The following is a 24629-nucleotide window of genomic DNA, read 5'->3' as shown; positions in this document are numbered from 1 at the left end:
TCTCGTTCGTGAAATTACATAAATCCTCTTTGAAGATAATTTCTCCTTTCAGACTTGACCAGGCCTTCACGTTAATAAATTCGCAGACTTTATTATTAGCCCCTGCATATGCTGTTTTTTATTTGCCTGAGCTTCCCCCCACCCCACCTTGCTATATTTCAAGGAGGCCCCACCTCTTCTGGAACTGATGGCGATACGTGTGTTGTGTCCTGTATATTGTTCACTCCCCGGGCATTGGGTCTGGGAATCCTAATCTGAGGTCTGCCTGAAGTGAGTACCTCCAGGACAGGAACCATGTGGGTCATTCACTGTTCTTTGTCCCTCACTGTGGACCTAATTCAAGGGCCTTTGGTCCATCTTCACCAGCTAGCAGCTGGCTTTTCATAGGGAAGCCTGTCTTTTTTGCTCAAAGGGGAGATGCCTGCTCAGTCCCTGAACAAAGCCCAACAAGATGTCCCAACAGGCCTCCTTTTAGATGATAGGAATCCACCCAGAGTAGCTCCAGCGAAAGTGTGGGGTGGAATGGGGGAAGGCAGCTGCTGTTATTATAGCTGGAAGGATCCAGAAAAATCTGGGAAATTGGGACTAGGGGACAGCTGTGGATGGAGTGGGACCCAGAAGCAGCTCCGGGACCAGGTTTCCGCTCTTCCGTGTCTCTGTGCTTGCTTTCCTCATGGGCTCCCACCATCTTCCTTCCTCCTCCTCCTCTCCCTCCCATGCCCTGTCTCTCTGTCATGCTTGGTCTCAGTCACTGGTCCCTCTGATCACCAACTGTCTGTCTCGGTCTTCCCCTTTCCTCCTGTCAACTCTCACCTGGCTCTCTTTCCACCTCTGGCAGCTGCTTTCTTCAGAACTTGTGTCTGGCTCCTAATCGCCCAGACTCTGACACAAAGTGACCTTTCTGCTCTATAGCCCATGGCCATCTGGCAGGAATCTCTCTGTGTACCAGATTCTGAGCTCCTGAGAGAGGGTCTGATTGGTTCAGCTCACCCTCCAGAGCCTGGCCACGTCCCAGGCTCCTGGCCAGCCTAGAGATGGGTCCCCCTCGGGTCAGACACACCCCGGGCTGGTCAGCAGTGGCAGGGGGCCGGAGTTACAGAATTCCCTCCCTCCTCACCAGGGGGCTGTGGGTGGGGATGGAGTCCCTGAGAAGGGGGTTTGTGGGGACAGGAATCACCAGGTACATCTGGCACAAGACCCATATCCTAGAACCCCTCAAATTAATGTATATCACGGAGGTGATCCTAAATTTGATTCAAGCTATGAATGGGAAGTCAGGGTTTAGAAACTGTTTCTAGTCACCTCTGCATTAATTCAAGGGTACACATCTCTGAAGTGATGAATTTAACATCTTCCAGCCATACCAAACATGGCATGAAATTAAACTTTCAGGCCAAGTGTTTCATTTAATGCATACATTAGAGTTCAGGCATGGACTTGTTTGCTTCTGAACAAAATCATCTTGGTGCATAAGACAGAGAAGGGAACGAGGCTGTTTTTCCAGCCATGAAGACTTCTGATACGTGATTTGAAACATGCCTCCCACAAAATGGAGAGCCCTTTGTAATATCCCCCACCAGGGCAGCGCACGGCAGAGGGCAGGCCCTGAGCCCGTCTCAGAACACTGTGAGGAGGCTGGGAAGCACTGCCGCCCTCCCCCCAGCAGAGCCCCTTCCCCTTCCCTGAGCTCTGTGGCCGCTGGTGCCACACCCCTGCATCCCCTGCGGTCTCTAGTCATAGAACTGGCTAGTAATACATTTTCCTGGAGTGTGTGAAAATGGGCTTGGAATGAGAAAAAAAACTTGTCCCACTTTTGTACAACTGGAAAACATTACAGAACTTGAATCTTTCAAATTTCGAAAAGAAAAAAGAAAAAGCAACCTACAAAATCCAGCTTATGCTACTTAGTCACACGGAAACGTGAAGAGGAAGGGAAAACGAGTTGTTTCCACTTCATGGGTGGTTTTGATTTAGAAAATGTGCCTCGAAATTCAGTACAGAAAAGAGGTTTTGTTTTGCTTCTAATAAAAATGAAACTACTTTTGAATGGTTCAGGGTTCATTGAAGTTTACATTTAATCTTTTTTCCATTTTTTGTCTACCTGGGTATGCTCATTATCTCGCCAGATGGCGAGTCAATCAATGCATATTGTGGGAAACTCTCGTCTCTCCCTCATCCCAACTAGGTGGGATCCAGTTCTGACAACATACGTTAATCATCACTAGAAATACTGGCAAGAGCTGGGGATGTTTGCGTTCCTCGGGGACAGCTTAGCATCTCCAGATAAATATTGACTGCCTTCTCTGGGCTTTCCTTCCCCAAACTTCCTGCCCCATAAGGCAGAGGAGCCAAATGCAAAGTGCTGGGTCCCTGCTAATTTACAAAGTGGGGATAATACTTTAAAGCAATTGGCCTTGAGCTATCATTGGTATTCAGTAATATATTGCTACATAATCTGTTCCTTCTCGCAGAATTGTACAGTGGCAGTATGACTGTGTTTGCCCTCAAAATCCAGTCAGATTACTTTTGAAAGAAATATTATGGGTTTGGAATGTCAAATTCCTGCAACCTCTATATTAAGAACTCTGTCTCTGTGGCCTCCAGCTATGAGGCAGGTTGTTACTAGAATGAAAAGAAAAAAACAAATGCCTTCCCTTTGTGTTCCCTCTTTAGAATAAGAAAATCTATTTGGACATTATTCACACCTACATGGAAGTACACGCGACTGTTTACGGCTCCAGCACGAAGAATATTCCCAGTTACGTGAAAAACCACGGTATCCTCAGTGGACGAGACCTGCAGTTTCTTCTCCGAGAAACCAAGGTAGGTTTTTAGTGAGTTTTGTAAAAATCCATCAGTGGTGTGGTTTACAGTCTGTTTCTGTTGGTGTTGCAAATGGGGTCAGAATCTCTCGCGCTGTCTTTTCAATGCTGCAGTAACTCGTTAGGTCATTTCTGGGCAGTGGCTTTCTAGATCAGCTGTGGCTTTAAAGTTAATCATGGAAGGACGTTGCTATGGTTTAAAACTTACTTACCAAGGACCCACGCTGTGCCAGGCGTCCAGTGAGGGGCTGGGGATACGGTGGCAACCAGGAAAGGTAAGGCCCTGTCTCGAGGGTCAGACCTCGTGATCAAGCAGCGGCTGTCACAGCAAGCTTGCCTGGGGTGCCTGGCTCCCTCACTTCCCCACTGGCTTCAAGGAATCGGCCCCCCAACTGGCTTTTCCTCACGCCTCCTCATTCAAAAAGTTGGTAGTGGACCCTGAAGAAGTTCAGATGGGGCGGGGGCGGGGGGCAGGGAGAGTCCCTTCGGGCTCAGGGAGCAGGGAAGGCACTGTGAAAGATTTGGAGATGGGTGCTGGGCAGGGCGGGCCTGGCGTCAGGAGAGACGAGGGAGGGCCACGTGCTGGAAGCAGAGAAGACACATTCCGGAGGGAGCCACAAAGCCACCCAGCTGCTCTGTTGCCGGGGAAAGAGTGGGAGGAAACCTTTGCTGAGGGGCTGAGGGGCTGACTGTCGCAGGCACAGATGGACCTCAGACCCCATCGGGTTGGTACCTGGGGGAGCCACTGATGGAGAACTATTTTAGTGGTGTGATGAAAGCGTCATTTTGCCCCACTGCCTATAATTCTGCTGGGAAAGTACCACGTGACCTTAGGGGACTTGCAAATAGATCTGAGTTTGGCTTTGAAGAGCCAGACATGGTGCAAGGACTGTTAGAGTGAAGAAAACAAGTGCGATCCCTTCCTTAAGGCACAGGGCAGCTTGTTATCAACAGTGACTATCTCAGTTCTGGGCCCTGGCTGGCTGGCGGGGTTTTCGTTCATAAGGTAGGGGGAAGGCTGAGTGGGTGAGAGGCTCTGTGGCTTCAGAGCAATTTCTCATCATTGTGTGACACTTGGATTTGGGAAAGCATATCCACACACGCTGCCCTGTTTGTTCTCACAAGAGCCCAAAGAGGTAGGTGGAGAAGGTGCTGTTGTTAACTTCATCGTAATCAGGAGAAAGTAGGCTAGAGCGTTCGGCTGGCCCATAGTCACTCACTTTGCCTGGCAGGCGACCCTAACTCATGGATTGATTGATTGATTGATTGATTGCAAAATTAAAGCTCTGCTAGGCCCTTAAAGGCACCATCCTCATGAGTAAACACCCAAACTGGAGAACACTTAATGGACACTCACCAGCCAACAGCATATGTACCTCCTTTCGGCCTCAGTTTCTCTTTATGTGAATGCATTTGATCATTTCTACCTCCAAGTCATTTTGGTGGTGCCATGAATAAAACAGTTAGGTAAATTATTTATCTCCTTGGCCGAAGATCTGGTTTGTACTAATTAAGATCTCATTTCCTTGCAAGGTCATCTGTAGTCCAATGACTGTTCGTGACAACCAGGAGTGAAGTGTGTTCGTTCCCCAGTTTGTATTCTCGGCTGCCCGTTCTTTTTCTGTCTCAGGATGACATTTTAGAATCGTTAGAATGTCCGGGCCCTTTAGTGGCAATGCTATTTTTTGCCATTTGCCTCATTTTACTTTTCCCCACATCAGATGGTGGGAAAAGCTCAAGCTCCTTTAAAATTACATTTGGCAGCGCTGGTTTTCAACAGCGTGTCATTACTGTCTCACGCACTCCTATTAACCCAGCCTCGTGAATGTCTTACTCAGCCTTGGAAATTTTAAAAGAACCCTTGCTTCCCCTACCATCCACTTACCCTGTCAGAGAGTGGGAAATAGGACGAAGCTGAGGCCCCTGATGTCCTGGGGAGGAAAAGAGAAGAGGCCCGTGGTGTCCGAGCCTCGATGTGGGAGGTCACCAAACAGCCAAGGACTGCGGCCTGAATTTTGAGTGTGAGGGGCATATATTTATCCTTGAGAAACTGGTGCCGTCACAGGATGTCACTGATCCCATTTTGGATTGCCTGTTCATCTGACTGGAATATATTAAAACACTCCAAGTGGAATTATGGCTAAAATAGTTGGCAAATACGATGAAAATGAGGCCATGTGTTGCAGAGACTCCCCTCATACCCAGAACACAGCAGCAGGCACAGAAATGAATGGATCCCGGGCTTTGAAATAATGACACTAAAGAACAGTCATGCTTTGCATTTATAACCTTTTCTCCCTCTAACACCTTCCTCTGTGTCTCTGAGCAATTTAAAAGCGATTTATTCCAATCCACGTTGAAAGTGGAGAACTGGAGATACGGAGAAGCAAACATCGGTAGAATGAATGGGATCCGCACACTCGTCAGACTCACTGGAGAGGGAAGGAGTCTGGTGCTCCTTCAGGTTGGGAGACAGGTGGAACTGATTGATGCTTAATCAGCTCCTCACTCATTGTTTTTCTTTATGAGCCGTCTGCGAAGCCCTGCACCCAGGCCCAGGAAACCCCGTGCTCGGCAGCATTTCTCCCCAGCGGGCCACAAGAGCCCACGTGTCATTAGCTGGCTCCAGCCACAGGGAGCCTCTGAAGATGGAGGAATTTGGTGTGACACTAAAATTGGGGCTAAAAGAGCCAGGAAGTTGTTGAATCTAACAGACTCTTCTAATAAGCATATAAATTTGGATGAATTAATTATTTTATCAGAGGACCATAGACAAGGCTTTCAGTCTAGCAGACTCCCAGAGTACCATTGAAGCACGCACTGGGTGGCATGTTTTTATTTGGGGGTTAAGGCCTCCTCTCTTTTAATGTGATTTCTTTCTTCTCCTTCCTAATTTTAACCTCTTCGTGCCCACCCCACCCCCCACCCCAGTCTTAGCACCGGAAGCTCCTTATAGAAGGGGCATTCCCATCCTACACTAGACTGGAGGAGCATTTGGAGTGAGGCAGAACAGGTACCTCCCTTTCTACAGTAAAAAGTTGAGAGCAAATTCTGGCTGTGGAAAACAAGGGGGGAAAGCTGCTGCTGCTCATGCTGTTGCTGTACCCCTTCGCTACCCCAACCTCTGGCCGTTCACCCTCCAGCACGCGGGCAGGTCATGACAGCCCTGTTGCCCTACCATGTCAGCTCATCAGCTTGGCTGTGGGACTCACCTAGCCTCCTGGGCAGGGTTGGAGGATATACGGTATATACTGTCCCTGTTCCATCCCATCCCCATGTCTGATCCCCCATCAACCATGACTTTTCCCACGAGCTTGGATGCAGTTGAGCAATCTCTCAAAAATCCAGGGCTTGAGGTGGCCACCACCCATGGAACCAGACTCTCATGCAGCTCCGTGATGAGAGAGGGGCTTTGCCTATTCTGTTTACAGGTACATTTTCAATACCTAGAACAGTGCCTGGCTTGTAGAAGGCCTTCGGTTAATTCTATAAAGAATGAAGGAAAGAGGATGAAATCCATTAGCCATCTGGGATCTTGGGACCATGCCCGTAAGAGTCATTTCTTGCTTTGCTCATGAATCTCGTACCTAAATCGCCAAGGCTTCCACAGCGGGTGACACTGTCCTTCTGACAGCCCATGCCTGCCTCTCCACCATATTGCCCACACATCACACAGGTGTGACCTGTGAGAGAGAGCCCCAGCGCTTACTAACTGATGGAGCAGTCCATCTTCCATCTTCCATTTCAGACACAGAAATATGCAGCCTCAGATAGTCAAGGAGGCTTCATCCTCGTGGCCAATGCCTAAAATTACTCCCATTCCAGCCAGATGGGAAGAAAATTTAGGTACACACGTACTCCTCTCTCCCTCTTGCCCTCCCACATGCGTGTGTAGAATGCAGTGGAGAGCGAGGTCATTCAGTATCTTCTCTGGCTTCAGGAACAAAAGCACATCCACACACTCAAATACACACAAAAACGTTCAGCATCTCCTCATCCTCACAGAGACATTTGATTGCTGGAAAGATCTCATCTATTAGTATTTATTCTTCTGCTCATTTTTCTGACAAATGTGTATTCACTACCAAATACATTCCAGGCCTTACTCCAGGCATTTTTGCTACAAGGATGACTAAGGCAGTTTTGCCCAGCAGTGTTTACACAGATGTGGTAGAGGAGACAAACAGGTAAACTGGGGACTTACTGCAATGTGAAAAGTGCACAGATAGAAGTGGTAGTAAGAAGGAAGAGGGACACCAATGTACAACTTCTGTGATGCTGTAAGCAGGGTCAACCATCCAGTCTTGCAAAACACTGCACTGTGTCTTGTGATGTCCCTTAAGTAAGAGCAGGAGGTTGCTCTGGAGGACGGGAGCCGATGATCAGCCGAATTGTAACGTGGTGCATCCGTGTCAGCGTGGTGCACACGGTCACGGAGATTTACTCTAGTAGTCCTAGCCATTTTCTCTAACCCTCTCTGTGCCCTCTCCGTGAGTTCTCTCTTGTCACAAGAACCCTCTGGCCTCAGTACCATGAGAGCCCATGCTTAATGCGACGGTGACTAGGCCTCTTGTGCTGCCTCGCACCTTGTAAACAGTAAACAGTTCGTGCTGGGCAGCTGAAGATGGTCGGCATCTACTGTTAGAAACTTATCCAGAGATTTCTCTTAGCCACCGCCCATCTCCAAGTTAATGCATTTGTAATGCAAATTGCAGTGCATGGGATTTTGAACTGCTATTTCCAAATGACCGAAGTGGGTGAACTTTTGGTCTTGGTATTGTTGTTTGTGTTGTGTTGGGTTTTGTTTATGAAAGACCACTTGGGTAGCAAGGATAGTCTGGCTGCCTACCCAGTGAGCTGGTCTCTAGGAAATAGCCTTTGACATAGCAGGCAATTCTGACAACCTTTGGGCACTTAAACATACTTGGTGTATATCATTGTCTTGTCTCCTTTAAACCTTCTAGCTCTTTACAAGAGAATCTTCTTGTAGTTTAGGTTAGGGACATGGGCAGCCCATGAGAGGGAATAGCCAAACCTGAATGGGAGAGATTTTGGCCACTATTCTCTTCCTTCAAGCATCGAGTGCAGAAGGGCAGACACGCGTCCAGAGAGAGACCCTTTAGGCTACATGAAGGCATCACCTCTCAGGAGAATACATTTCCTCCATACTCGGCTACCATATGGATTCTGTTTAAAGCTATAAAGATTCTTTTTAAAGTTATATTACCAAAAATAGGGGGATTCCCAATCATTATATGAAGAAGAAACAAGGTTAGCAATAGTACGTCATGGCTCATGGGACTGGCCTTTCCACGAGGCAGCCGCCATAACCCATGTCTTCTCACTCTTCTGATGGATGTCCCTCCCCTTATTTCAGTCCAGGTACTTTGTGGAATAGTGAGAACTCGTAAATACACATGCAGGTGCCAGGCATCTTGTAAACCGCACAACCACAACTCAGGCACACCTAAGCTCTAGCTAAACAGTACAAGGTCATGTGTGTGTGCAGCTGCATGAAGTTGAATCTGGATTCCGACTCCTGTTCAGTGAACATTTACTTCAGTGCCAAACCTTGGAATACATCGTTTCCATGAAATATCTCATTTAATCCTCTCAGCAACACCATGAAATAAAGCACTATTATTTGCACCATTTTTACATATGACAAGACAGTTTAGAGAGCTTGTGTAACCTTGACTGAGGTCCCATAGCTGGAGAGAATACGTTATAATGGACCTCAGCTAATCCATAGGAAGAGGCATGTAACAGTTTCCCACAGTTAGAGAACTAGGAAGTGAGGCTGTCAGGGTTTGAACTTTGGTCGGCCTGAGTTTAGACCCTGTGCTGTCAGTTCCCACATTGTCCTGATCACTTTGTGCCAGTATTCAATTTATTGGATAAGCTAAGATTGATTCATTGTTCAGACTCCCTCCTGAGCCGCTCCACCAGTTCAGCTAGGTCACGCTAGTCAGAAAAGCTTACGTGGTGCGCGTGTCTTCTATTTTGGATTATCTTCATGTTCCCCATCAAGAGTGACTGGAAACTGACCAAATTCATGTGGAGTCTTCCTAAGAACCACTTTGATCCATGTTGAAAGGATTCCTTGTTAACTGCTCCAGTTAGGGGTTTAGAACAATTCTGTTTCTCCCTTTCACACAGGGTAAGACTCCGAGTGGTTTTACTGAGCCGTTTGTGGACACGTAGGAATGTCCCAATCCTGTGCCGTGAATAAGATCTCTGGTGCTTCATCCGTTTTCTCTTGCTTAGTATTAGTTCAGAAATTTAATTGTAGAGCATGTAATCCCTGGGTTTAGAAATGCTTATTGATGGGAAGGAGTTGCAGCCATGACAATGTTCCGTCATCTGGAATACCCTCATTCGATTCAGGGCTTCTGAAGGCCAGATGAAGTATAAATAAAATATGCCCAGTTTCCTCTCGAAAAGTGAAGCTCTGCTTGAATGAATTCTTGTGATGTGTCTCTTGCCTCCATGCTGAGGATGTCTGTAAGTAGCACAGTGCTGGGGAAGCTGGGGACTTGGGGGGAAGGAAGTTTAGTATGGTTAAGGCACCCATGTGTGCCAAGGCCATGGGACGCAGGAGTTTAAGGGCTACCCTTTGCTGGTGAGGAGCTCTCTCTGCCTACCCTTTTTGTGATTCAAACGTCAAGAGTGCTATTTGACCTTAATCTGTCTGCTCCATTATAATGTCACAGGTATTGAGTACACAGGAAGCAAGAAAAAATTGCTTATTGACAGAAATGACAACTGTTATTTTGGTGTTTCTGAGTTGTGCATTTCCTGCAATCCTAATTAGCGTGACAAGAAAACTCATTGCCAAGAAATTGTATGGTATTTGCTTAAGCTTCATTCTCAAATTGTGAGGCTTTGGAGAGTTAGCCCGAAATGTTTACTTTCTGTGTACTGAGATGTTTTGATGCCAGCAGGGCAGCCGAGATGGTGCAAATTGTTATTCAGATATAATTAAACCTAGGTCACATTCAAGTCCATTAAGCAACAGCCCCATATACTTTTAATTAATGGGTTTAGATTGGTTGGTCTAAAGGAGCTAATTAAATTTTTTTCCAGGATTTTCTATTTAAATAATCATTGTGCATCCTATATTTTCTCCAAAGTTCTTAGCAATTTAAGTTTGATGAAGGTATCAGCACTTCATGGTAGGCCCTGATTTTCAGAGGTCAGGACACATTGTGGGCTCCAGGTCTCTGGTTAAACCCACAGAGCCCCCCCATCTGCATCTTCCAGCACCTTTCTTCTCAGAGTGAAAAGGATCTGGAAGCCCTATGCTTTCCTGCAACCTGAGAGAGGTCATCTTTCCCCTGGAGAGCCTGCATATCCTCCCAAAAATCTGATCGGGAGGGCGGATCACAGAGCTCAAAAGCCTGAAGGATGGTAACCCTGGATTCTTCATATTTAATAAAGCTGTGATGTCTTGGGATGAGTCCTTCCCACTCTTGCCTTCCATTTCTTCTGCTGCTGTCAGGCATCCTCCCCCACCCCTCACCCCTGAGCCGCATGCTGAGGCCACACACTATACACTTAAGTTCTCTCTGATAATCTCATTCCTGTCAGCTACTTAAGAAGAGTAAGATCCAGGAGCACCTGGGTGGCTCATTCGGTTAAGAGTCCAACTCTTTTTTTTTTTTAAGATTTTATTTATTCATTTGAGACACAGAGATAGAGCATGAGCAGGGGGAGAGGGAGAGGGAGAAGCAGGCTCCCTGCTGAGCCAGGAGTCGGACGCAGGGCTAGATCCCAGGACTCTGGGATCGTGACATGAGCTGAAGGCAGATGCTTAACCATCTGAGCCACCCAGGCACCTCAAGAGTCCAACTCTTGATTTTGGCTCAGGTCATGACATCGGGCACCAAGCTCAGCTGGGAGTCTGCTTGAGATTCTCTCTCTCCCTCTGCCCTCCTCCCATGCATTCTCTCTCTCTCTCCCAGTCCCTCCCTCTCCCTCTCTCTCTCTCAAATAAATAAGTAAATAAAATCTTAAAAAAATAACAGTAAAATCCAGAAACAGGGCCTCCAGGTGGTGGTGGAGATGCCCCTTTATTCTACATCTTCCAGGCTCCTACTCACATGGTGTTCCTCACCCATGTCTCCAGTGGTTCTGCCCAAGGGATAGTGCCCCCGGCTGGCAGTGGGAGCTCTGCTGGCCCCATAGCTGCTCTCCTCAACTCCTCCAGTGGATGTCCCTGGCAGTATATTTGGTCATCCCGAAGTTTACAGGAAGTGAAAGGTTATTCCTCTGAAACAAACAAAGGTTAAGTGCCCTGTTTTGTGCAAAAGAATATACAGTTCAAAAACCTGGGTTTTTTGTTTCTTGTCCCAGAAAAATCCCTGTGGGGGCTACAGTATGTCCAGCATGGGCCATGGTCAGTGTTCAGTCCCGAAACTGAGTGCCCAGCACAAACTTCCTGCATCTCTCAGTGGTGCCCAGGGAACCCAGCGGCCGGGACTCAGGTCTCTCCACATGGAACCATTCTAAGCAAGCAATTCCATTTAAGTAGCCGCAAAGACGGAATCGCTGGGGAAAGGGCCCCGTGAAAGGAGAATCAGGCCTGCTGTGTATCCACTTCGCCAATATCCTTCACTCTCGGGGCCTGGCTGCGTGGGTGTTCCTCAGCGTGATGGCAGAAGGGAACGGTGCCGTGGGGCCCCGTTATCCTTTGGTGATGGATGTGTCTCCACATGGATGATCTCAGCCTTGGCTCCTTGGTGTGGTAGGGAGATCTCACACCTCCCCAAGGCCGGACTTGGACCCTGCCATCGATGGCTTCCAGCCCACCAGCACCGTGAAGGGTCCCGAGGGGAAGAGCTGCACTGAGGCATTTCCCTGAGATGCTGTTTCGGTTTCGGACCCAGGAATGATTGCCAGTGAGCTGCAGCAAGGCCCCTTTGTCCCAGCAGCTCTGGAGCTCGGGTTTGCAGGAGGACTTGGAGAGTGTGTTTTGGCTGCCATCTATTGTCTGAGGTGGGGAACGCGCATGGTGTACTTGCTGAGGAGGGAAGCCGCCTGGCTGGTGGAGCCACTCAGCACCCTCTCCCCTCCACTGACGGGGAGATAAAAACAAAGTTGTTGGTGTCCCCCAGTGAAAACCCCATTATGAAAACCTGTGTTTACTGAACTACCGTCATTTTAAAGCAGCTCCATTTGAACTGTAATCAAACCGCCAAGTGACCTTTCTGTCCCCCTCGCCCAGCATCCCTGAAAGGGCCTGTTGTTCCTTTGGTTCAATGAAGAAACCTTCTGTTTAGTTAAGCAAGTGTTTCTCCAGTCATGTCTCCTGGTGAGTTACGGAAAGATTATTGTTGGGTCTTGGTTTTTGTTGTTGTTTTTTATTCTTTTAATACCCCCGCCTCCCTACCCCTTCAACTGCTCACCTCTCCCCCACTCCCCACGCTCATTTCTGTACTTTTTTTTTTTTTTTTTTTTTTTTGCAGAGGAGAGCATAATGAGCTGAGCAGATTCCTGGGCCTGTAAAGGTCCCTGGTCCTGTTTCTCAGCTCCTGATGTGAGCTGCTTTCTCTTCACCCCACCCCCCCAGGGTCTGGGAACCTTCCAGAGTGTCTGAGGCTTCCACATGGGAATGAAGCACAGAATAGCCCCCTGTGAGCCAGGGACGCCAGTCCTGATTGATGTGTTTATATATGGTGTGCTTTTCTGTCTTACAGTTGTTTGTTGGACTCGGGTTCCCTTATGAGGGCCCAGCTCCCCTGGAGGCCATTGCAAATGGATGTGCTTTTCTGAATCCCAAGTTCAGCCCACCCAAAAGCAGCAAAAACACAGACTTTTTCATTGGCAAGCCAACTCTGAGAGAGGTAAGCCTCTATAAAAAAAAATCCTTCTTCTTTTAACAGTGTGAATACTAGCTACTTAACTGAAGGCTAGGAGCCCGTTCAAACTTCATAGCCTTGGATAGTAGGTATCGTCAACATCATTAAAGGACAGTAGGTATCGTCAACGTCATTTAACATAGCTGGGTGGAAGGAGGGGGTTGTACAGGGGCTCAGGGAGGAATGGCTGATGCCCTGTCCTAACCAGGTGGTGGCACAGCCAAGACTTGCATCTACTTCTGCCCCTCTCCAAACTGTGGCATCTTTTCACTCTGCCTCAGCTCTACCCTAATTCACACAGACCTCTCCAGCCTTCTCAGTGGCTGAGGTCTGACTTTTTGAATGTCTACAATTTATGGAATAAGGAAATCCACTGGCTAACAGGCATTTTTGAAGAATGTGCTCTCCGCGATGGGCTGTGGGGAATAGAGAGTGTGTCGTGGGGTCCTTTGCTGTCAACCCTGAGAGACAAGACAGATGATGGGCAACTGAAGTCACGTGCCTGGTATTTTCAGCCACCATCCGCGGGCACCATCCTGAGAACTAATCCTGCCATTGCTAGAACTGTTGGCAGAAGCCTTATTTGAATTGCTGTCAGAGATCCTCTTTAAAAATCCACAGCAGGTGATGAATCACCACTGAAGGCAGTTGGATTCGATTTGGGGCAATCAACAAGTCATTTAGAGCATGTGGGTGATCAAGCTGGTGTTTCTGTATCTAGTCAGAAACAGGTGTGTGCAAGAAACCATAAGATTGATCTTCTTATTTCTGTGGCTCTGTGGGCTGCTCCCAAGGAGGAAGCCTCTCCAAGCTGGAGTCCTGGTAGCGCCCCTGTCATTCGGGGCCTTCCCCTGGGGGACGACCCCGGTGGACCCCCATGATGTAGCTGCAGTATAGCAGCGCTGTGATTAAAGCACACGGTTTTCAATTCTGCTACTTTTAAACCTTTCTGGGTCGACTGAACACCCCCGCCCCCCAAAAGAACCTGAAATGCATTGTCTATGATCATTTTTCACTGATCAGTCAAAGATCTTACCAACTCACAGAGCTTATTATTTTGAGAATGCTTTTTTCTGACCACTGGAGAAAGGGCCAAAGGGGGTGGAGGAAGAGGATTGAGATCCATAGATAATCCTCAAAAAGGACAATCTATGGCCCACACAACCTCTGACAAGGGGTAACTGTATGTGTGTTGACTCGCATGCTTGCTTTTCCTTCTGCTCGTATAGTACATTTGAATTCTTCCTTATAGGGAGTCATTGCTTTTGGGGAAGTCGTTCCTCAGCAATTCCTAATGCACACCTGTGTGCCAGGTGTTGGGTGAGACACCAGCGCACAGAGCAGGAGTGTTCAGCCTGGCACCGAACAGCTTATTCTTTGGAATAATCTGAAGAGATGCTCCCCAGCAATGAGAACATCTCAGTTTAGGAATCTCTGCTCTACCATGCTCCTGACTTCTTTGAAACTTTTAGGATAGAGTTTAGGATAGAAAATTTGGGTCAATAAATCATCCCTACATTTTAAGTTAGGTGTAAGAAATCTCTGAAGTTTTTCTGCCCACATTGGAATAATTATTTGTAATTTTGGTTTTTTTTTTTTTTACTTCTGTTGTGATTAAATATACATAATTTAAAACTTAGCATTTTAACCATTTTAAGTGTATGGTTCACTGGTATTAAGTATATTCCCAGTCGTGTGCAACCATAACCACCACCCACCTCCAGAACTTAGTCATCATTCAAAATAGAAACTGTGTTCATTAAACACCAACTCCCCATTCTCCCCTCCCCACAGCCACCGGTAACCTCTGACCTATGTTCTCTCTAAATTTACCTTTTCTAGAAGCTACCTAATGTAAGTGAAATCAGACAGTATCCTTTCATGACTGGCTTGTTGCACTTAGCATAATGTTGTCAAAGTTCATAGCATGTGTCAGAATCTCATTCCTTGTAGAGGCCTGGATAATATTCCATTCTGTAAATACACCACATTCTATTTATCTGTTCATCTGTTAACAAACACTTGGGTTGTTTCCACTTTTTCTCTGTTGTGAATAACGCTGCTGTGAACATTTGTGTACAAGTATCTGCTTGGGTTCTTGCTCTTCATTCTATGTACAAGTGGAGTTGTTGGAATTTACTTTTTATTTATTTTGAAATAGTTTTAGTCTTAGGGAAGAGTTGCACAGAGAGTACAGAGTTTGTGTTTAACACCTTCATCCAGCTTCCCCTGATGGTAACATATTACAAAGCTACAGTACAATTATCAAAACTGAGAAATGAACCCTGATATCACAGTGTTGTCTAAACTACAGTCTAACTGGACTTGGCCATTTTTTTTCCCACTAATATCCTTTTGCGGTTCTGAGATCCAGTCCAGGACCCCACATTGCATTTACCTGCCGTGTCTCCTTAATCTCCTCCAGTCTGTGACACTTCTTCAGTCCTTCACTGTCCTTCACGACCGTGACACTTTGAAAGAGTCCCAGTTGGCCTTTTTGTAGGCCCTTGCCCACTTTGGATTTGACGGATGTTGTCTAGTGGTTAGTTTGAGATGACGCATTTTTAGCAAGACTGTCAGAGAAGTGGTATGGCCTTCTCAGTGTGTCATATCGGGGAGGGGGGCGCCATGATCTCAGTCTAATTACTGGTTCAGGTAGTGCCTGCTGGGTTTCTTCACCATAAAGTTACTATTTTTCTCTATATTGGAAAAAATATTTCAAAACTATGCAGATAGTTCTGGTTCTCTTCAAACTTTTGCCCATTTATTTTTACCATGTGTCGGCGGATCTTGCCTACGACAGTTATTATGGTAGTTCTAATGGTGGGGTCCCCCCCCCACTGTGATTTTTTTTGAATACGTGAAGAGCTAAGAAACCTGTCTTTTCTCGTTGCTGTTTCTATATATGAGCCTTTGGGAAATGATCAGTCAAAAGTATCTTAGACTACATTGGCAACCGGCACCTTTTTGTTATTAGTAATTCTAAAGATTTTGATGACACTTTGTTACAACTGTTTTTTCCTGAAAAAAAAAAAGAAAGAAAGAAAATGAGGACACTCATCCACAATCCATTTCCCAGTGAGTGCTGTAATGTCACCAAGATCAGACCAGCCCGTGTTAAGTTATTGAGGAAAGGATGTTCATCATTTCCTGTCCATTGTCATCACTTAGTAATGTGCTTCTCAGTGAGGTGGTGGAGGCTTTTCATTCTTCATGGCATAAGAAGAGAATAGGCGTTAGAGCTGCCCCCACCCCTAGGTGCTTGGTTCCTCCCATCCCCTGAGATGATTCTGCCTGTGCTTAAATGGGACTCTAGTTAGAATGACACTGTGGGGTCCTCTCAGTTGCTCTGAAAGTGACCTCACACGGATGACTCCATCAGTCCTGGGCTCCCACAGGAGGGCTGGGATGCCAAAGGTCAGTTGACAGATGTGCGCTGTGTCCCCAACAGGGCCCAGGGTACTAGCTGCAGCATTGGGGAAACTTATCAAGACCCGTTTCCTGTTTTCCAGGAGCTCAGGTTTTGATACAGAAAGAAATCGCGAAGTTGAGGAGGGAGTGTCAGCCTGGAATTGTGCCAGGTGGAGAATGTGGTGGGTTAACTGAAAGGGGGATGGTGGAGGAGCTGTGCTGTAAAGGGAAGGAAGGAGATGGGGGTGGGGTTCAAGCCTAAAAGGCATGAATGTTGATGAGTTGGAGGGAAATCCGGAGAAGGTCACTCTGCTTTATGCAGGAGGGCAGGTTCCATCTGATGTCTGTCTCCTTCTCTGCGGGAGACAGTGCAGAGAGCAGGCTGGGAGCCAGCTTTGGGAGGACCCAGTGAACTTGACCTCAAGGCCAGGTGGGCCACCCACTCTGCCCTTTCAGCCCACAAAAGCCACAAAATCCCCCTAACCAAAACCGCTTTTCACTGCGAGAGTGCTATCAGCAGTCCTACAGAAGCCCAAGGGTCAAAAATCCCTAGAAATCAATTATTCTTTTTTTTATTCTGCAAATGGAAAAATTTTAACCAAAGTGGACATAATTACAAAGCTATTTTTTGTGCCCTTGCTAGTTTTTCCAGTTAAGCAACAATTGATCCATATAAATCAATCTGTATAAATTGCATATATGTCCCTTCTTTGCCTTGGAGACAAAAAGTCTAAATTTCTACCTGACAGTTTTGTCTTTTACATTGGACCAATTTTTAAAACCACGATGTATACTCAAGGGAAAAAGTTCCATATGCCTTAAGTAATGTGGTCGGTTCAGGTTATACTTTCAATGTGATATAAATTGGATTTTTATCTTTATATTGGGAAACACATTAGTAGGTTCTTAATCATTATTTGGACATTTTGTAAACTGTTAGAAATTCTCTGGCTTCAGGGTTTTTTTCCATAAAGAGAACTCATGTTTTCCTTAGAAATGTAATAGCCACTCTGTAATAATGTCTCATATTTAATAAGATTTTCATTACTTTTACAAACTATACTCCAGTAAATTTGCTGATTGATATACAGTGAAGTAGCTCAGATCAGATGGTTCTCAATAAATTAACAGGAAGGAGCATAACATTCAGAGGGGAAATAATGAATTACAAAATGCCTTACTCATTAAAATTTAGTAACCCTCAGTAAATATAAATGAATAAAATGATAATGGCTCAGCATTCTGTATTTTCCAAGTGCTTAGAGCAACCTTGCAAATAAGCAAGGACCTTATAAAGGGGAGGGGGGAGAGACTGCCAATTTTTAAGTGGCTGCATAGTGACATTGATGACAACTTTAATTTACCCCCTGATTCCATTGGAAGATTTAATCAGTTTGTTCTCCAGGCCACCAAGTGAAAACGGAGTGACATTTTGCTCGTCTTCAGAAAAGCTCTACTGCAGGCATAAATTCAATCCTGGGATTTTTTTTTAGTTTGGCATGTTTTAGGAGCGTGATTAAAAGACTGGAGTTTATTTTGGGCTTCTTTTCGCCTTTGTCTTAAGAACCCTGTAGGTACTGTAAAATTGTCATCTTCCTTTCCGTCCAAAGCTAATGCGTTGTTGAAGGACCTCAATTTGAATCTGCCCTGCTACTTCCTGGCTGTGTGGTCTTGCAGAATTGTAAACCCCTGTAAATCTCAAAATCCTGATTGATACACAGGAAACATGATAAATAATGCATATGCGGGTCATCAGCACAGTGCCTGAGCCAGCCAGGGGCTTCACTGATATGTGTTGAATCTAAAATGTGTGCTGAGAGGAAAAAAAAAAGAGAAAAGGATTCTTCCCCAGCTCCATGAGGGGCTGTGGTCACTCTGTAGGTTCTATCACTGACCATGTGGCTGAGCGAAAGAAGAGGGTACGTGTCAGAAGAATGGGGAACTGAACAGGCCAGCAAGGGGCGTGATTCTGGCAGAGGAGGCAGGAGGAAAGTCTAGGATATTTTCTCCTCAAAATCATGATTTCCAGTGGCGTCTGGGTGGCTCAGTCAGTTAAGCGTCTGGCTCTTGAGTTCAGCTCAGGTCATGATCTCAGGGTCCTGGGATCGAGCCCCATGTCGGACTCCACACTCAGCAGCCAGTCTGCTTAAGAGTCTCTGTCTCCCTCTGCCCCTCCCCCACTTTCTCTCTCTCTCTCAAATAAATAACTCTTCAAAAAAAGAGAGAGAGAGAGAATCATGATTTCTATGAGAGAGGGTACCAATGACAACTGGGAGCTGAGGCCCAGTAACTTAAACTCTGGGTTTCCTGCCCTAAGTATTGCGCGCACACAGTTGGTGAGGGTAGGATACGAAGAATGGTGGCTAGGAGTGAGATGGAGAGAGGCCAGTTAAATCATCCCGTCCTCTGTGTATACTGGAGTCTGAAGAAAAAGAGAACCAGCTTCACCTCTAAAGAAACAGCCTCAACCCTACCAGACCCAACACCTGTATTTCTCCCACAAGTATATTGTAAAATCTACTTTTCTGTCCTGAAATAAAATTCATAAATAATATACCCTGCCTACATATGTAATTTCAAAAAAAAGAATGATTCCCTAGCCCTAACATAAAGGAAAATAATTTTCAATAAGGAAATACATATTTCAGTATATATATAGTCAAGGAATATTATGCCATACCCAAGAACTATAGTAGAAAACATGTCTCATTCCTCCTTACAATGAGTAAGTTTGTACTTAAGAAGAATAAAACATTCAGCTGAATATGGTTAGCCCTTATTTGGTAAGGGCTTATGGTTGCTTATAAGTGATATTACAAAAGAGAAGCTAAGTTAAAAAGTGCCTATACATATATATATGTATACATACATATGCAATTGCCATTAATGTGAGAGCTACAAATACAGACTGATTTGGATATGTTGTAATGGAGACTCACCTCATCTGAGTGACATTGACTCGGCTGCCCTGATTTTTCCAAAGTGGTTAACAGCTTATGGGTGAAGTTCTAAAGAAAACACAGTACAAACATCCCTTGATTTACATGGTAATTACATTCCTGGGAAATTCAATGTATATTAAAACTGTGCCAGAGAGTTGGATCCTGTGACCCCATGTGGAAGCCCTGCAGGGCAGGTGGAAGCTGAATGGGGAGCGGACGGCCCCCCTCGTACAGGACTTTAGGGCCTCGTGAGCCATCTGCAACCCCCGGTCATCAGCCATAGGTTCGGGGGCAGCTCAAGGCAGCACCCCCAGTCTTCGGGAGAACTGAAAATGCTCTCACGAATGTCCAGAAAGCTCCCTTCCCATTACTCCCTGAAAGGGATACAAGCATAAAGGTGGAAGCCAGTTTGGGTGGTGGTAAATTTAGCTATCAAAGGAAGGACCCTTCAGGAACGGAGAATCACCAGCTTTCATCCTGGGTTTCTTTGGACCCTTTGTTCTTAAAATAAAACCTCCGAATTTAGAGCTTTGCTGAATCTGAATTGTCTTTATCAGTATTAAGGCTCCAACATGATGCTAATGATTCGTCCTGAAACCATTCCAAAATTCTGTTTTTCTGGTAGCCTTATTTCTCTTTCTTCACATTTCGTATGTGCCATTACTCATCTTCTTATGACTTTAAAGCTTTTGGCTTTATTATAATTTTCTCATGCTTACCTGTGTGTCCTAACCTGTGTCTTGTAACAGATACTACTTAGACCAAGGGGATTTTCAGGGCTGCGATATGACCAAGAGTTAACTGTTCCAGTTGGTGCAGCTTTGGGGGTCGGAACCACCTGTATCTTGGTGCAGCTTTGGGGGTCGGAACCACCTGTAACAGCCACTGTGGCACCTGGTTTTGACATTTCCAAGTGGGATTCAAGATGTGGAGCTCTCATTCTTTTATTGTTTTCTACTTATGGGTCCTCAGGAGGTTTTGATCATCAAGGAAGGACAAAAATGTCTTGTTAGCTACGAAAGTACAATGCCATAAAAACAAAACGCTTCATCTAGCACAGAAGGCTTAAAAAAAAAAAGAAAAAAGTTTGTGAGACTGAGCTGCTTTGTCTTTCCCTTCCAGCTGACATCCCAGCATCCTTATGCTGAAGTTTTCATCGGCCGGCCCCACGTTTGGACGGTTGACCTCAGCAATCAGGAGGAAGTGGGAGATGCCGTGAAAGCAATTTTAAGTCAGAAGGTTGTATCTTTTTTTCTGTTTTCCCCATCTGTGCTGTGAACTGGAATGTGTGGAAAGCCTCACAGGCCCTCTGGTAGAATGATTAGAACATTTCCATGTCAGCTTAACTCTGAGATTAGAAAAGAGCCACAGTGTAGGATTTGGCCCGGGGAGGGTTCATGGGTGCACTGGAGGGTGGGAACAGAGCTGGTGCCCCTGTGTGCGTGGACTCCCCAGAACCTTTTGGCATGATTGCTGGGTCCCAGATATAATAGTAGGAGGTTGAATTACATTTGTTTCACTGCTTAATGATGGTCGCTCTCATAGAGATCAGAAAACACAAACCAGCTCCCCTACCAAAAAGTAAGAATGATAGGAGCTATTAAGGAAATACTGGGAAATGTTTTCATATAGCATTTATTCATTTGACTTTTTTTACCTAAACATCTTAATAGAATTTTGTATTTATAAGTAACTGACATCTCTGGATTCTCCTGATCAAGTTAGCAGACATTTATTAAGTACCTACTGTAGGCAGAGCACCCTCTGAGCCACTTTAGGGGACACTCACTTCCATAAACATAATTGAGGCTGCCTCCCAGCCTGTAGGAGGCTTACTGCCCAGTGGGGATGGGCCAAGTTTACCTCTCCCAACCCCCCCGACTGCCTTCCACACTATTGGGTGCACCCTGCTCTCTGTACTCCTCCTACTAGAACACTATACTCTGTTAACAGTTATTTAGGAGAGGCAGTAGAGGCATGGTTGTAAGGAGTACGGGCTGCAGTTAGCTTGGGGTTGGGGTTCCAGCCCGACCACCTACTAGTAGCGTCCCCTCAGGCAGTTATTTAACCTCTGAGTCTTAGTTTCTTCATCTCTTTAAGTAGTAGTACCTACTATATAGGTATTTGTAAGGAGTCAATGAGATAATGAATATAAAGCCCTTAAGTGGAACGTCTACCACATAGTGAGTGTTTAGTTGTTTTTATTAAGTCACTATTAGTATTACACATATAATATTCTTATTTTTGTGATCAACAGTCTGGATTTACACTAGACTGCCAGCAACATGAAGGCCGGAAATATGTCTGTCTCACTGCTGTACTCTGTACCCAGCATAGTGATTCACCTAACGGATTGAGAGAGGGAGGGATAGGTATTTGCCGAATGTGTTCAGTGCCAACAACAACATGCAAAAGATGGAGAAGTGGACGTTGGAGGAAGCTTTCTGGAAAGTGCAGCACTGGGTTAGGTTAAGTCTTTTAGGAAAAGTAGGAATTTGCAAAGCTGAACTGAGAAGTGGACCAGAAGGACATGGGTTCAAGGCACAGTGTGAGTAAAGGGGAAGAGGCTGAGTGGAGTGTGGCCCCACTGGGTTGCCTCAGAATATCTGCCACACAGCCAGGGCTTCACCACCAGAGAGTCATTCCTATGGAGGCTAATGGTTCTATCTTTCTTTCTTGAGTCCCTGAGTCCCTTAGGGTATTAGCTTCTCAGGACTTTAACAACAGAAATTTATTCTCTCACAGTTTCAGGGACTAGAAGTCCAAAATTAGGATGTCGGCAGGACCGTGCTCCCTCCAAGGCCTATAGTGGGGGATTCTTCCTTGCCTCTTGCATCTTCTGGTGGCCCCAGTCTTTCCTTGACTTGCAGCTGCAGCACCTTAACCTGTGTGTCTGTGTGTCTGTGTGTCTGTCTTTGCCATTCTTAGAAGGACATCAGTCATATTGGATTAGGCCCCAGTCTAATTGGGACCTCATCTTAACTTGATTACATCTGCAAAGACCCTATTTCCAAATAACGTCACATTTACAGCTACTGGGAGTTTGAACTTGTGCATTTTCTTTTTGAGGGACATAAATTCAACCCACAACACTTGGTTAAGTGCACATACCCTTGAAAAATGAGTAATTGAAAAGGTAACATAGAGGCAGAAAATCTTGGATCATGGAGTACAAAACTTTTTAGGTGATAGATCGCTTTTGTCAAACAAAAATCTAAGGGAATGCCTGATACAGAAAGCACAGAGTGAGGCACTGAGTTGTATTTGCTCATTGCTACATGAGATAGACTCTCTTCACTCCATGGAACCTCTAGTGCTCTACATTTTAAAACTCTGATCGATCTTTTTCCACCTTATTCCAAAAATTATTCAAGACCACGTGAGAAAAATAGTAATTATAATAGTAGCTCTTATGTAGAGAGAATCTCTTCTACACATCTGGAATCTCTCTATATCTTTATGAGCCTTATCTCATTTAATCATTATGAGCCTTATCTCAATCGTTATCTCACATAATTCTTCTACAGATAAAAAGATTGAGGTTTAAAGAAATTAAGTAATTTACCCAAGATCACACAGCTAGTAAGTAGTAAAAACCTGGATTGAAGCCTAGGTCTTTTTGACTAGTGCATTATAAAGTTTAGAAAGGAAAAGAAATATGGAAAGAAGTAAAGGGAAAGATAAGAGTGGGACTGAGAGGTGAAGTAAGTAATGAGATTAATACAAAAACTATTGTCATTAAAATCCTTACGCTTGTTAGAAATGGGTCAGAAATTTAGTGCCAGGCTTTCTCATATTTAATTACAAGATTTTAAATTACATGACACTCAAAAAGGCAAGGTATAATGACCCATCATTAAGAGAGGAAACGCTCATTAAAACCAGACCTAGAGATGGCCCAGATGTGTTGGAATTTATTAGAAAGCAACTTCAAAATGCTCGGATAAATGTATTAGAAGGTTTGGTGAAAAAGGTGGACAGTATATGTGAACAGATGGGGAATTTCAATAGAAAGCTAGAAACTTTTTCTCAAAACCAAAGGAAAAAATGCTAGAACTTAAAAAATAATTGGAAATGAAGAACTCTTTCAGTGGCCTTATCATCAGAGTATACACAGCAGAGGCAAATATCAGTGAATTTATCAATATCTTATCAAGATATTGACTTATCAAGAGAAATTTTCCAAATTGAAACAAAAAGAGAAAAAAGAATGAAATTAAGAAAAAACATAAGACTTATGGGACAATATCAAACAGCCCAATTTATGTATAATTGGAATCTCAGAAGGAGGAGTGGATAGCCAGAAGACATATTTGAAAAGATAATGGCTAAGAATTTTCTGAAATGAGTGAATGACATCAACCTGTAGATCCTGGGAGCGCAGTGAACCCAAAGCAAGATAAATATGAAGAAAAATATACATCATTGCCAAACTGCTGAAAACAAAAAAATTAGGGAAAAAAGTCTTGAAAGCAGCCAGAGAAAAATTTATTACACTTAGGGGGATAACAGTATGAAAGACCACCAACTTCTCATCAGAAATAATGGAGACCATAAAAAAGGTCCCTCGGAGGCAGAATGTGTAGGGCCTTTAAAACAGGTCATGCTAAGAATTCTGGATTTTTATTTTAAGTATGACAGGAAGTTTTGAGCAGGGGAATGGCATGACCTAGTTTACATTTGAAATCATCAAGAGAAATTGCAGAATATGTCTGACTTAAAATTCTCTGGTTAGTAGATAGAGGAGACAGTCAGGACCCAACTTCTGGTCTTCTGGTACCTTCCAAGACCACCTCTCATTGAGTGATGCCAAGCCACCTCTGTCCAGGGTCAGCTGATCTCTGAGAGCAGTTCCCTGTAGGAATTGTACTCGGACTTAGAGCAGTGAGTGGGTACTAGAAGAGACAGGACATCTCACAAGAAGGGAGATAAAGAGAAAAGGAAGGAAAAGGTGGGAAGATAATGGAAGGTTTCCAGGGCCAGCAGGAAGTACACAGTATAGCCTACAGGCTTCCTTCCTGTGGCCATGTGAGTAGTGGTCCTTTTCCCTGTTTCTCCACAACTGGCCCCACTTCGGTTTCTCCATAACTGGATGTGCTCTCAGCATTCCCTTTCATTCCATTCCACAAGGAGGCCTTGACTTGTTCCTGAAGGATTATCATGCAGAAAACTATCCCAGGCCTCCTGCCCCAGTCCCCACAATAGCTCCTACCTCAGAGGCTTGCCAGGGTTCTTTTATATCCAAAGCCAGGAGTCTGGACAACTTTCCCACACAAAGGGCCCTGTTCCTGTCCACAGCAGGATGGCTGGTGGAACCCATTGGCAGGGGTGGTTTAAGAATACAGTTACCTTTTTTTTGTTTGTTTGTTTGCTTTTCCTTTATAGGAAAGTCATTTGGCTTCATATTATTTAAAACAGTGAACAGGCCACCAAGTAATTAATGAGTCAGCATCCCTTTGGTTAAATTGGGTTTGGTTAGTAGGAGGACACAGGAAGAGCCATTTTTCTGTATTTATTGCATTTGAAATAATTTATTGCCCTTTGAGATAATTCATTTCCATTTCTAAAGGATTTCTAAAGGATGCCCTTTGGAA

The 24629-nt window shown here is 45.0% G+C and overlaps 1 protein-coding gene across 1 annotated transcript in view; it reads left to right on the top strand.

The window, feature by feature from the left end:
* The window catches only part of MGAT5 (alpha-1,6-mannosylglycoprotein 6-beta-N-acetylglucosaminyltransferase), a 214867-nt gene that overhangs the window by 169918 nt on the left and 20320 nt on the right, over nt 1-24629 (top strand). The window contains exons 11-13 of the mRNA XM_035008155.1: nt 2674-2823; nt 12521-12667; nt 20158-20274. Of these exons, the coding sequence (XP_034864046.1) occupies nt 2674-2823; nt 12521-12667; nt 20158-20274 (414 nt within the window). The remainder of the gene's footprint in view (nt 1-2673; nt 2824-12520; nt 12668-20157; nt 20275-24629) is intronic.

The sequence above is a fragment of the Mirounga leonina genome, unplaced genomic scaffold, assembly GCF_011800145.1.
Source record: "Mirounga leonina isolate KUSES-001 unplaced genomic scaffold, KU_Mleo_1.0 Mir_151, whole genome shotgun sequence".
Lineage (NCBI taxonomy): Eukaryota > Metazoa > Chordata > Mammalia > Carnivora > Phocidae > Mirounga > Mirounga leonina.
This window is presented reverse-complemented; position numbering and strand designations above follow the sequence as displayed.